Consider the following 14265-nt stretch of genomic DNA (forward strand, 5'->3'; position numbering starts at 1 on the left):
CGGCGCTGCCGGCTCCCTGCCCCCGCCGCCGGCTCGCCGCGGCTCCCGCGGAGACGGAGCGCTGATTCATGGGGCCCCGCGCCGGCTGCCTCGGCGAGGAGAGCGCGGCGCTGCCGCTGCCCCCGCGCGGGGTGTGAAGCCCCGGCCCCTCCTCCGCAGCCCCGGGCTCGCCCGCCCTGCTCGGGAGTGTGGTCCCTGCCGGGAGCCGCCGCGCCTGGCGCACAGAGGGAAGCGTTGATGCATCGCTGTGGAAATTCATTGTGTGACTTTCTGGGTATTTACTGAGTTTCAGACCGAGATGCAGCTCTTGAAAGCTTTATGGGCACTAGCAGGAGCAGCGATCTGCTGTTTTCTTATATTTGTCATCCACTCACAGTTTCTTAAAGAAGGTAATTGTATGTGCATGTCTACATATCCTGTTCTTTAATACTAAGATCTTTACGAGGTGCCTTAATTATTTTTACTGTTTCCAGTATGTTCTATTTACAGCAGTGCTTCCACGCTATTTTTCCTTTCCGTTTTAAAGCCTTTTCAATTTTGTTGCTTTAGGTAATAGGTAGGCTTAGACTTACATCTTTGCTAAATGTATATATATTATATGTATATATAAATATATATATATGAAATCTGTATGATGTTTATAGTCGATGTTTTAGCTGACGTCTCATTTCTTTATGGGGCATGTCTAGTGTATAGAAAATATTTGTTGCTATCAGATGACCACAAAACAGTAGTCATCATGGGAACATTAATAAACCAAAAAACCCCTTAACAAGTAAACGTCTTATTTTTATACCAAATCAATAGGCATCCTTTGCCTCTTCCTTATTCAGTACATTTTCAATAGATGGCACTAAAGTTCTATGGAAAGGGCAGGGCAGAGCAAATCCTGGGCATTCAACGTCTTCCTTCCCTTCACTGCCCCGAAACGGGAAGAGGCCTTTGCGTGGCTTCTGGGCTCCTGTTTTTACCACCTTCTGGTCAGAAAACTGTGATTACAATTTATAGGAAAAAAAAATTTGAATTGTCGGGCAGGCTTTCGTCTTTTTTTCTTGGTTTTTTTCCCCTCATGAATTGGGTGGAAAAAAAATGCTTGAGTAAGTGAGTGGAGGGATTTTTCCTGGGGAGTAATCCTTTTACTGCTCTTTTTTTGTTTTGTTTTCTTTCCTCAGGAAATTAGTATTTTCTTTTTTTCCCCCTACTGCTAAAGTAATTAGTCCATTTGTTACTTGCATAGCAAACTGTACTCTGAGATTCAAGTGTGAATCCTGAAAAATGTATATATATTTTGTGGTGTATGGAAAAGTCCAGTCCTGTTTTTTAAGCAGTATTAACAAAGATAACACAACAATATGGGGGTTTTGGTGAACCCATTTTTGCTTTTTTTACCATTGTAATATAGTTGAGAGTATAGCTGGAGGAAAAAGGAGCTAAGCTCTGTTCAGAGTGCTGGCTGTGTAAAGCAGGGAAAAACTTTTTTGTGAGTGGGACAAAGTTTCACTCAAAGGCTGGGCAAAGTGACTACCCTGCAACCTCAGAAACATCAGTACTGATTTTAATTTAGTGTCAGTCTAAACAAAACATGAGACTCTATGTTTTCACTGAATTTTTTTTTTTTTTCTGAAATTAGTAAACTCAGATTTAGTTAATTCAGGAACATTATTCAGATACCTCCAGTGCTAAACATTTCTCCTTTGAAAACCTACCCATGCTATAATTTCATTGTGTGCAATGCCTCCCACATAGCAACTTATTTAACATTCTTTTAAAATGTTCAGACAACTGTATTTTTATATATCTGTCTAATGACATGGCCTGTTTTGAGGAGATTTTGCAGACTTTTGTGCTGTTCTTTTACTCTATTTGCCATTTTACTGCTTTTTTTCTTCTTCTAAGCCTTTTAGGGCTTGAGGTCTGTGTTACTGTAAAACATCCTCAAAAGAGGAAGCATTTTTTCCCTTAAAATATTTCATTTTGCCTTGTAGGAATAGAAAGCTAGCAAATCATTTTATGAAAGCTGTAAAAAATCCTCAAAAGAGGAAGCATTTTGTTTCCCTTAAAATATTTAATTTTGCCTTGTAGGAATAGAAAGCTAGCAAATCATTTTATGAAAACAGAACTCATGGTGGTACACGAAAGACTTTTAACACATTTTACATTTTTCTAGCAATTATAACCATTTTTAACATGGGCTGCAGACAGCATACTTAAGCTCTTTAGCTTCTTGGATAACTTCATTAGATCAGTTTGTTTATATTTGTTCCCGAATTTCTTAAGCAACGAAAACTATATACTGACTATAAATTGCATATATTGGGACAGCTGTCAGACTTTTCTTGACAGGTGCTAATCTCCGTGATAGCATTTTGGCCCTTTCCATGCAATTACTTCAGCAGTGTATGTATTCCTTCCTCCTTGTGGTTTCAATAAAGACAGGGAATAGTTTGGTGGAGTTGAATGAAAGTCCTCACGGTATGACTGAGCTTTTTTTTTATGAAGAACTTTTAAAATATCCAATAAAAGTGAATGGTTTAAGCATAAGATATCTAAATGAAGGCATATAAAAGAATGAGATTTAGATTACACTGGATTTAATTTATGTATTGTAAGCAGTTTGAAAAATAAGATTTACATGTACTTTTTTTTTAATTTTTGAATGTGGTGTCTTATGTTACTTTCAATAAGAAAACAAAGAGAAAAACTGTGAGGAAAGAGCAAGTAAATAATTTAACCATATTAATGTTTACCTCATTAGTGTATTAAGTAAATGTATAAAGAAGAATATGTGTGAGATTACCTCACTACCTTCATAAGATTTGAAGTATTTTTTTGATAAAACTATTCCCTTACATCATAATTTTATAAAAAGTTAGGAATGTTGTGTCTCATTGCACATGATGTTAGACTGTTGATTTCCAGGCAAAAAGATTAATTTCCCATTGGAGCCTAATGAGCTACAGAGGCTTGCTGTTTGTAACACAGCTGTGTGGTCAAATTCCTAAGTTAAAATGCTTGGCCACTTTAATTTGATTATTGCTTGTGCAGAAGGATAATTTTCTGTTGTCCCAAAGAACATTCAAATAAGCCACCAGTTTGAGTAGCTTGATCAGATTAGTTGATAACATGTATCTCCTGAGGCAAGTTGATGGTACAAGTCCATACACCAAGCATTTCTGTTGTACGCAAGACAATTGATTTAGGAAGAATGACATGTAAAAGTAATTAAAGTGCCAACCTGATTTATTAATGCATATTCTTTCCATTTTTTCATCTATCAAAATATTTACTGCTTTATTTTTCCAGAGCTAGATCTTAACAGAAAACTGACATAATCTTCACTTCATACAAAATTATGTAATTACTACGTATATTTTTCTGAGTTCATTTTCCTTTTACTCATTTGGAATTACTGATGTTATGTGGTAGGCTATGGTCTTGTGGCCTATTAACACAATGTATTTTTTATAATTTCAGTTGTACTGTGTGGCTAGAGTGTGTAGAACTTCCATGACATCCAGCTGAAACTTATTACCAGAACCAAACCCTCCTTCAGTCCCATTCATAAATATGAGATTGTATGTTGCAACAGCCAACTGAGATTTTTTTTTTCATAGTTAATGTTAATTTTGTGTTGATTTCATTTTAGTTCCTGTGCTGAAGTGGGCCTGTCTTACTTCTTAAATATTTTTATATACATTTGTGAATTCAGGCAGTTTGGTAGTAGCATTACATTACTCCCGTATAAATGGTGTTAAGAAACAATGAATGCTTGTTCTGAGATGAGTGGGAAAGAGCTGTTTAAATGTCTATTTTCCTGAATATGTTTTTTTCAGGAAGTGAAGAATGGGTAACACAGGGTGCCATTTTTCCACACTTAGGCTTTTGTGTGGAAATACAGGTCGTCCTGTGGCTAATCCGTTCCCCTATGTCCAATCTGTCCTTCAGTGTTTCTAAAAGATGAATAGAGCTGTGAACCCAGAAAAGGGTATTGTGATATATAATTGCAGTCCCATGCCTGTCTGATCTTTCTGCAAAGCAGTTTAACATACTCTAGTCAGCTGCAGTCAGTATGAAGGAGTGTTTAAAATTTCAGTATCTAAAACTTTTTGCATAGTCTATTGAAAATTAAAAGTAACCAAGGGTAGTCACTACCCACATCTGATTTTAGGTGATTTGTTAGCTAATATTGTTTAACACATTTATTCAAAGAGAAATGAAAAACGTTTGAGTTAGTGTTACACCCCATCAGCTGTGGGAACTCCTTTGCCCGTGACAAGGACCTCTTTCATGTAGTAGAACTTTTTAACCATTCAGACACTGCAGTGATGGGGAAAGGTGAAGGATACAGTTTCTAAATGTGTCTTTGAGTCTCATAGAAAGTAGGGCAGTTATGGAGTTACTTAAGACGGGTATGTGTACCTGGCAGCCAAGCTGTGTTACAGCCCTGGGTGTGCTTTAAAGCTTTGTTTATGTGCTGATAGCTCATTGGGGGATAGAAATGTCTAATTTATTAAAAGGTGCATTGATGTTTTGAATGCTTTAGGAGATTTGGCTGATGTTAGCTTTGTTTGGAGAGGGACTGCACAGGGGAAAATTAAGTCTCAAGAATCTATCTTAAAGTATAGAGGATTGGAATATTCAGATCCTAAAACTTGCTTCCAATAAGGTGGTTTTCTGTTGATACACTGCTATAGTTGAGACAAGAGAATTCCAGTACTTCTTTTATAACCAGATGATTATGTCTATGAACAAAAATTTAGTGTCATTTGTGCAGCTTTAGTGTATACTTATGTATATGAATAAGGTATCTGTTTAGCAAATTTTTCATAGTTATCTCTTTTTCTTTTCTCCACAGGCAACAATTAGCAATTTTGGTTACACTTGTAGGCACTTCTATGTCAATTCTATTTATAGGAATTAGTGTCACAGTAGTGAAAAATACTACAGCACTTTTTTATAAAAGAGTGCAATATTGCACATAACAACTTGCTTAAGTTTTATACTTAATATCTTTTTTTTTTCTGTCACTTTTTATACAGATTTAAATACTTTATCCTGCTCTAAAACTACAGAAAAAGCTTTATGCATATTTTTGGTTTTACCATGTACGTTTTCACACTGACAACAATAAGGCACATATTCCATTTAGCTGTGTAATCCCAAAGAACTCTGCTACTTCTTCTGCTAATGTTTGAAAATGTCTACTGACAGTATACCCAAGATGATTTTTAAAGTGCTTTCTGCTCATACAACCTGATGTCTTGAGGAAGCTGGTATTGCTAATGTTTACTGCTGTGTAAAACCTTCTGAGGAAAGGAGCTGTTATCTTCTAAAACGTTTTCAGCCTTTGGCCCTCAAAATTTTCCTAGAAGGAACTTGAATGTGACTTAGTATGACAGATTATATTGCTATCTTTTAATTTTTCTTTTATCTTTAAAACATAAAAAAAAATTACTTGAACCAGTTAAATGCAGAAAGAGAAGAGTTTTTAAGAATGTGTGTGTGTGGGGGGAGTTTTGGTGGTTTTTTTTTTTTTCAGTTTTCCCTTTTATGCTTTACCAGTGTCTCAAAAAAAAAAATACCTTGCATACCAGATGTGCTGCATATGTTACCTCAGTTAAATGCAGAAAGAGAAGTGCTTTTAAGAATGTGTGTGTGGGGGGGGGGGGTTTTGGTGGTTTTTTTTTTTTTTCAGTTTTCCCTTTTATGCTTTACCAGTGTCTCAAAACAGTAAGATACCTTGCATACCAGATGTGCTGCATATGTTACCTATATGTAGTAAAACTGAGTTGAGGACAGTGTGTCCCAGCTGCAAATTTGCTGAAGGGTTTGTTACATTTAAAGCACTGTAGTGTAATTTTTTTTCCACTGTCTATCTTCCATGCATTTTTTTGGAGGGGTGTTGTGAAGGGGCAGATATGAATAATATTTTCAGCACAGAACATCAGAGTAGAGAGAGGCAGAGAATGCAGAATTGGAAAGTTTACTCTTCCCATCCAGGAAAGAGAATTGGTGGTTGAAGAGTCCTAAGCTTGAATAAGGGCTACATAGGAAAGAAAATGTGAAAGGTATCCAATCTCTCTTTGCATTTTTGATATAGTTTTATGGCAGCTAAATAGAATTAAGACCCAGTTGTGGCTATGTGATGGTGTGTGGCTCATTGGAACTGTAGAAAAATGAGAGGAGGTCCTGCTTTGAGGATAAAATATCTTTGTATTTGAAATTTTTTATGTTTCCAGTCCGTTGGTTTTTTTTTTCTTTGCTTGTTTTTTTTTTCAATAGGATTAGAGAGGTGTAGCAGTGAAAGGAAGCAATGCAGACAAAATTCTCAATAATTTTCTTTTCAGGGAGGCAGGAAAGATGTTCTCTATGTGGCATCTGCTGTGCTGGGTTGTACCAAGAGAGGGAGTCTGGCAGGTTTTCTGCCCATGCAAGGAAGCTTTGAAATAGTCTTTCACTTTGGGTGTTTAATATGAACGACTTGTATGTCTTCTGATGGTATAAATCTCCAACTTTTACCCACTGAGCAACTTAAAAAAAGCCATTAGTAAGAGATTTTTCAGTAGCCTTTTTACGATTGCCAGTTTTCATAGCCCAGGAGCACAAATGATGAATTATTGACCTTTCTCAGCATTTATCAGCACTACCTGTTCCTAAAGGCAGTACTATAGACTGGAGTGAGTCACATCATACAAAAGTGCATGCTTTTTAGATCTGTTGGTTATATTTATTTTTCTCACTTCTTAGCAGGCATACATTGTATCAAATATTAAACTGCCCAAACAAGACACACACAACTGAAACTTTTTGAAACTGAACTAAAAAGGCCAAATAAAAAATAAAAAAGCATGTATTTCAAAGTTGAGTTCAATATAATATTGCTGAGAGAAGCCATATTTTTTTTTAATTCACTAGTCAAAACAGAGATAAAATTATTCTCTTTGTATATATATATTTAAAAAGTTCTTTATAATCACATGAAGAAAAGACACAACACAATTGTACTAATTAAAATAAAAGTATTTTTTTCTGGTAGTATTTGGATATCCCAGTTGGAATTGATCATTCAGCTGAGTATGACTGGCCAACTGGGGTATCTATTGCACCCAATATTGCATTTTAGCTAAGATTTATTTTTGTTAGAAATTACATCCTCATGCTACTTATAACCCATAGTGATAGTAGGTTCTGTTTAATAAAATCCTATTTGCCTAAATCTGCTTTCTGTGTTTGTCCTAGACATTCAACACAACATAGTGAATCTGCCTGTTCATTATATTTTACCTTTGGCAGCACATCAGTTCACAAGTAAATCTTACTGAGAGCAAAAGATCTTGCTACTAATTGTTGTTAGAAGCAATGAGTAACATGTTTGGAATATGTCCAAACAGGAAATTAGTACAGAAATAAACAGTACTAATGTTTTCTTAAGGCAGACCGTGTACTAATGTGTATTTTCACATGAGTGATGTATTATTTTTGACCATAAAAAGGAAAGGAGATTGTATTAATTTATCAGGTAAAAGAATTATTTTTAATGGCAAATATTTTCTGAGCCTCAGCTTCTTTCTAATGTTCCACAAGGCTATGTGGTGTTTCAAAGACTGCATGTTTAATTGTAGTCACACATGAGAAAAGATTAAGTGGATCCACAGGAGAACAAAGGGAATAGCTAAATCTTTAGGAGATATGACCTAGAAAAGAGAACTAAAGGCAGTAGTATTACCAAGTTTAGAGAAGAGATTACTAGCATGATAAGAGACTTCAGTGGGTAAAATTCTTCCTGGAGAATAACAAGCCATCCTTTCTGTAAAGTGAGGAGATCATAAGAAGCAATGAATGCAAACTGATTTGAGGGAAATTTAAGCTAGGCATTAGGAAAGGTTGCAGCAGGACAGATTTGTACTGGTGCTGTAGGGAGAACTTGCTATTGGCAAGAACAGTTAAGCATTGAGATAGATTTTCTTGAGAAGTTATGGAATAGGAGAGTTTTATCTCCAGATCACAATCTTGTCTGTTGGGAGCAGTATTCCTAAATTGAATCAGACAGATGGACTAGGTGATTTCTTGAAGTCTGATTCTCTGAAATGTGCATTTACCTAAAACTTACAAAGGTTAAAGATATTTAAACATCAAACTTCAGGGCAATTTTCTTTTGGCTGCTGAAGTCAATAGGCTCATGAGAAATTATCCTAGGGTCTGAAAGTATCATAGAACAAAAAAAAATCCAAGAAATCAGCTAGTATTTTAAGTATATTATTAGTTAAATCATGCCTTTTTTTTTTGAGAGGCAGATGCAATTTAAAAACAAACAATAAAAAAAAAAAGTAACAGAAAACATCATGATGCACGTAAATTTTAAGTACTGTTTATCTTGCAAGCTATTTAGGACTCAAAGGTGTCCTGAATCAGGACCATGCTCTGTTTGCACTTCTTCATATGCAATGAGCAGTGAAATAGAGATATTAGTCTCATTCACATTCTGGTATTTCTTATAAGATGTGGATTTGTGTTAAAAATTGTTTCTGCCAGTCTGCTCTTGTTACCCCAGCATGTGAACGGCTTATCCCCAGGTTATTTTATGGCTACTCTGACATCTGGTGTTGGAAACACAGAACCTGCCCCACAACAGGGTGAGCTGCAAATGGCTTTGTAAAGTTCTCTGCTAATGTGTGCCTGTTTGGTGTTATGGGTTGTTAAAAGCTTTGTGTTCATTGCAGTCTGCAATGGTGTTTATCTTGATGCAGAACTGTCCAATTTTTTGATGTCTGTGTAGTTCCAAATCTGGTAGCAAAAGGAGAATTAGCAAGTTGTGCTGACAGAAATGTTTGTGGGTTGATATGAGGACAAGGAGAGATCACTCACTAATTACCATCACAGACAAATTCTTCTCAATAAAGAATTAATTCAGGGAAGAATTAATTTGATTTATTGCCAATTAAAATCAGAGTAGAGTCACAAGAAACAAACCCAAATCTTAAAAGACTTTCATCCCCTGACTCTCTTCTTCCTGAGCTTCACTTTACTCCCAATTTTTCTGCCTTCTCCCCTGAGTGGTGCAGGGGGATGGGGAAGAGGGGTTGTAATCAGTTTGTCAAACATTGTCTCTGTTGCTCCTTCCTTTTCATACTCTTCCTCATCTCCAGCATGGGGTCCCTCCTATGGAAGACACTCCTCCACAAAATTCTCCAACATGGGTCCTTCCATGGGGTTAGTCAATCAGGGGCAGACTGCTGCAGTGTGCGCTCCTTTCTGCCTGGATGCACAGGTCTTGCCAGGAGCCTGCTCCATTGCAGACTTCCTGTAAAGCACAGCCTGCCTTGGGCATCCATCTATCCTGTTTTAGCATGGAGGAGTCCTTCAGAGGCTGGAGGGGGATCTCTGCTCTACTGTGGATCCCCACGGACTGCTGGGGGCAGCTGCCTCACCATGGTCTTCACAGGAATCTCTGCTCTGATACCTGGAACACCTTCTCCCTTTCTTCACTGGCCTTGGTGTCAGCAGGGCTGAGTGTTTCTCTCCCATATTCTCATTCCACTTTTTTGAATGCTGCTGGTGTTGCGTAGATTCTTCCCCCCACCCTTAAATATGTAGTCACAGAGGTGCTACCACCATCCCTGATGGACTTGGTTCTGGCCACTGGTGTGTCTATCTTGGAACCACTTGGCATTGGCTTCCTTGGACACACAGGAAGCTTCCAGCAGCTTCTCACAGAGGACATTCCCTAGAGCTCCCCCATCTCTCCCCAGACATTGCCATGCACACCAAATATATTCATAGTTCACAGCTTGTGCTTGGAGCAAGCTTTGTGTGGAATTATTTTGTGTCTGTGGAACAAATATGCACCACTGAGTTTTTCTACTTAGAGATGTAGAGGACCTGAGTATTAGTTCTTGTTTTCTTGAGCAATACTAATGTTTCTTAAAAGACAAGAAATAAAAGGTTTTTTTAAGTTACTATATGACAAGCTGAAATTTATTTTCCCTTGACACTAACTTTGAAAAAGCACTTGCATTTTATGTGGTTTTGTGTTGACTGCTAATTAATCCTGACAACAATGTTATATGATATCTTTTGAAATTTGCTACTGTCTTCACTGTATTAAATTACTTCTTTTTTCTGCATTATTCTTTCAATACAAATTTATGTCTTTAAGGAAGATAAAAACCAAACCTCTGCTCCATTACTCAGAGTTGCACATGTTTTGGAGAAGTGCATTGTGAATCTGGGAATAGATATAGCCTCAAGAGAATCAAACAGTTGTTTGAAATGGTCAATGCTTGAGTATCACCTTGCTTATGGCTATGAACTAATTGAGATTAAACTAAAATGGTTGTGAAGATGCTTTTTCTTCCTGTGCATCAGCAGGTCCCATTATCTGTTAATCCTTTAAAAGTATTATTTAGTCATTAAGAGAAATGAATGTTCTTTTTTATTCCTCTTTTGTTCTAGCTTTTGCCTTTGTTTTTATAATACAGGCTGGTAGAGGAAGTAAAGAGGCTTCAGCTTCATTTATTGTGAAAAGATCTTGTAACAGTTTTAAGCATTTTTGTGTACTTGGCTATAAAACTATATAGATTGTACCAGATGCTGCCTTATCTTATTTTATAGAATTATAATGGATGCTGACGAGTTTTAGATGCAAGCCTTTAAAGATAAAAATCACTGTGCTGCTGTGTGTTATTTTCTTTGGTAGAATATAGTAACAGCCCCATTTTGTTGACTCTTTTCAACTTTCCATTATTTGATTAACATTTTAGTAAAACTTCTTGTATTTTATTATTCTAAGAAGTTTTATGTCTTCACTAAAGACTATTAAAACATTAACTGTGTATTTTACCTGTTATTTAGTGAATAGTGACATGATTTTCAGGTAGGCTGAAGACCCAAGAACTACCATTACCTGCAGTTAGAGACTGTATAATAAAACATAGATTGAGCATTTTTGTGGTCATGTCCACCATACTAATTTAATGTTAAGGCCCAACAGGTTTACTTTAATTACTGGTTAATTCATAACTAGACAAATATCCATTTTGTTGTGATATATAGGTGTCACTTGTACTATTACATATTTTTTAAAAAGGCATTATATGCTTAATTAGCAGCAGTTTTTCCTTTTTGTTACACTTTTCTGACCCCAAAAGCATTTTGCAAACCACGCATTACTTTTTACTTAACCAAACTTAAACTTTGGTAACAGCCTTAAGAAATTCAATCTGTAAGGTATGAAAATTGAAGGGAACAATTTGATTGTTTGATGTTAGGAATGAAATCTTGTCTCCATTGAAATTGATGTTGAACTTCTTGCTGTTTTCCTTTATGCTCCTGTGCAGCACTAAGGTTTTATTTTGGTATATTTTTGCCTTGGTTAATTGACCTGGGATAGTGTCTTTTCCATCTGTAAGGTGTGTGAGGTAAATATCTTTGGAAAATAATCCATGCTGAAACTCTTTCAAAACAATTGTTTGAAGCATGTATTTAACTGGGAAGGTTCTGCTCCATGCTGCAGTTCCTTGTCCCAGACTTGGGCACTGCAGCTCCTGATGACACTGTTTTCTGGTGGTAAAGTGAGGTTGTTTTCCCTATTCCACAGTCCCTAAAAATTATGGCTTTTGTACAACTTCATACTCCAATGCAGTGAATTATTAGAGTTAGTAGTATGTGCTTCTACTTAATTATGCACTTAGGCCTTATCTAGAGCCAGAACCATATCCTTGCAGTCACTTAACAAGTCTAGAGACGCTCACTGTTCGCAGAAGAAGTGCAAGAAAAAGATTGTTAAATTATACATGAGCAAGTAGTTAAAATAACAGAAGTTATGAAATATCATTTCTCCTCAGTGTCTCTTCACAGGCATAATGCTTTTCATCATCTAGATGCTGAATTTCTTTAGTAGTTCTTGTCTACTTTTAGTTTCTCTCTTGCATGCTCTCTGAAGAGAATGCAGCTTCCTTCTAATGCACCCATGGGAACATGAGCAAAAAAGGAGATGGTCAAGGGATCTCATGATTCTGAATACTGTGGGGTTTTTTTCCCCCCAGTTTCTAGGCTCTCTTAGAAATAAATTCCATGTTCCCTCTGCCTATGTGCTTATATAAGTATAGCCTTGACTGTCTCTTCACCCATTATAAAATTGTTACAGTCTGATTTTTAGCTTAGAATAGGGCTGGCTGCATGATCTAGTTCACTGGGCATTAGAGTTTTGTGTACTAGCTAATGAATTACCACAATCATTATTTAATTTTGCTAGAATATAGTCTGATTTTTTTCCTAATACTTACAGAGAACTAGGATGAATATGGGCTTTGTGTCCTTTTTATAAATAACTTTTCTTTGCTAGATGACTATTTTTCACTAGATTACTTGGTTGCAAACTTCTGGGCAGCTGTTCCCTGAGGAAGACAGCACAAATCACAGAATCACAGAGTGGTTTGGGTTGGAAGGGACCTTAAAGATGATCTATTTCAATCTGCTTCCATAGGCAGGGACACCTTTACTAGACCAGGTTGCTTAGATGCCCATGGTGGAGAGACCAAGTTTTATGTGTTGTTAACCCCCTACGTTTTCACATGTGTTTCATTATATTGTCATGTTTTAAAGTTTTCTTCCTCACTTTTGTGAGTTCCATTATGATAAGAACTAAAATGCATTAGATTTATAATAATTTCTTAATATTAAACTCAGTTCATAGAAATTATATATGTTTAACAATGGTGTAAAATGAATTGAAAGTCTCTGTTTATTGCAGGTACTTGAATGAGTAAATTGAAAATTCTTGGCTCACAAGTTGAGATTTGCTATTCTCTTTTTTTCAGCAGACAAGAAATGGGAGTCAAATTAAAAGAAATAGCTTTTCTTTCAGATTCATTCTGATGCTATGACTCTCTGACATGGTGATGAAGATGTCAGATCTCTCTCTGGGCTTACATAATTCCTGTAATGGTCACTGTAACAGGAACTGCGGACACCTGTTCATCTTAAGGCAGGCAGGTTCTTGAATTCAGTAAGTGTGGCCAGAGCTAGAGAGGCATATCAAAACACAATTTTTTTCATTAAAAAAACAGAGCAGTCATACGTTCTTTTCCAGATTTTTTTTAAAATTTTTGTTACAAAAAAGTGAATAAAAACCCAGTAAAATGGGTTTTTAATGGAATTAGCAGTAAAAAGAGCAAGAAAAGGACTGAAATGTGCAGCATAATTTCATTTTCTAGAAGTTTACAATTGTAAAAGTCAAAGAGAGAAACCTTTGACATAGAACTGATTTGTTTGATTGCTTTCTCCTGTACTTATTTATTGTTAAGGTTTAAAAGTCAAGGTTAAGCAGAGATGTGCTTAAAAACTCATTTAATCCCAACTTCTACTCACTGTAACTTCATCTGTTAATATAAAATGTAGCCATTTAAAGTAAAAATCTATTCTGATTCCATATATGGGAAAAAATTATGTACAAACACAAAGAAAATACAGTTTGTAATGAAGCCTCAAAGATAATTTACATTTTGAAGAAACAAAAAAGTTGCCATAGTAACACGTAGGTTGCCAAAATTTCCTGAATCTGATGTATTAGACTGAGGAAACTCTTAACTTGCATGACAGGTTTCTCTAGTTTTGTGAATAAGAGCATAATTCTGTGTATTTGGCCACAAATTTGTGTAAAACATAAAAAAATACACAGACATTACTAAATTATGCAAACTGAGCCTTTTCCAATCAGCTTTCTAATTATGTTGTTCCTAAGATAATTGTTGTTTTGAATCTTTTTCCCTAAAAAAATGTAGAATATATAGGTGCTTTTCAGTGTAAGATCTTGTTGCATCTCTGTTGCTCAGCAACTGTGCAGTTAGTAATGATGATTTTTAAACACGCGGAGCACTATATTCTGTCTGTTCCCATCAATTTCTTTTAAATTCTATGAAAATAGTTGACTTTTTTCTCTAGAACAAACTTACCAAGAATATTTTTATATTCAAAGAGCTTTGCTGAACAGATGAAAAAATAGAGTTAATAATGGGATTCATTTTTGCTATTTTAAAAGGCCAGTTTTAATACTATGCACTGTGAGTACTGTAAACTGTAGCTCTGAGTGCCATGGGCTGTTCTATTACCTTTCTAACTCCATGTCTAGCCAAACTGAACAAATAACTTTTATGGAGCAATATGTAGGGTCAATTTTTTTTGCTAATTAATTTGCTGCATATGTCAGCTCTCAGCAAACAGCCAGTTTTGATTTTCAGTTCTACTTATATGTTTAAAACTGATGAG

General features: G+C 36.0%; 1 protein-coding gene across 6 annotated transcripts in view; it reads left to right on the top strand.

Moving 5' to 3' along the window:
- TAFA5 (TAFA chemokine like family member 5) overlaps positions 1-14265 on the top strand; it is a 398792-nt gene that overhangs the window by 108641 nt on the left and 275886 nt on the right. Inside the window, exon 1 of one of the 6 annotated variants that reach the window (XM_039727013.1) lies at positions 15-389. The exons of the other annotated variants lie outside the window; for them this stretch is intronic. Within the exon in view, the coding sequence (XP_039582947.1) occupies positions 299-389 (91 nt within the window). The 5' untranslated portion in view covers positions 15-298. Of the gene's footprint in view, positions 1-14; positions 390-14265 lie in introns of those variants that run through there. 6 annotated transcript variants of the gene reach the window in all.

Source organism: Passer montanus, unplaced genomic scaffold, assembly GCF_014805655.1.
Source record: "Passer montanus isolate IOZ18808 unplaced genomic scaffold, ASM1480565v1 scaffold6, whole genome shotgun sequence".
Classification (NCBI taxonomy): domain Eukaryota; kingdom Metazoa; phylum Chordata; class Aves; order Passeriformes; family Passeridae; genus Passer; species Passer montanus.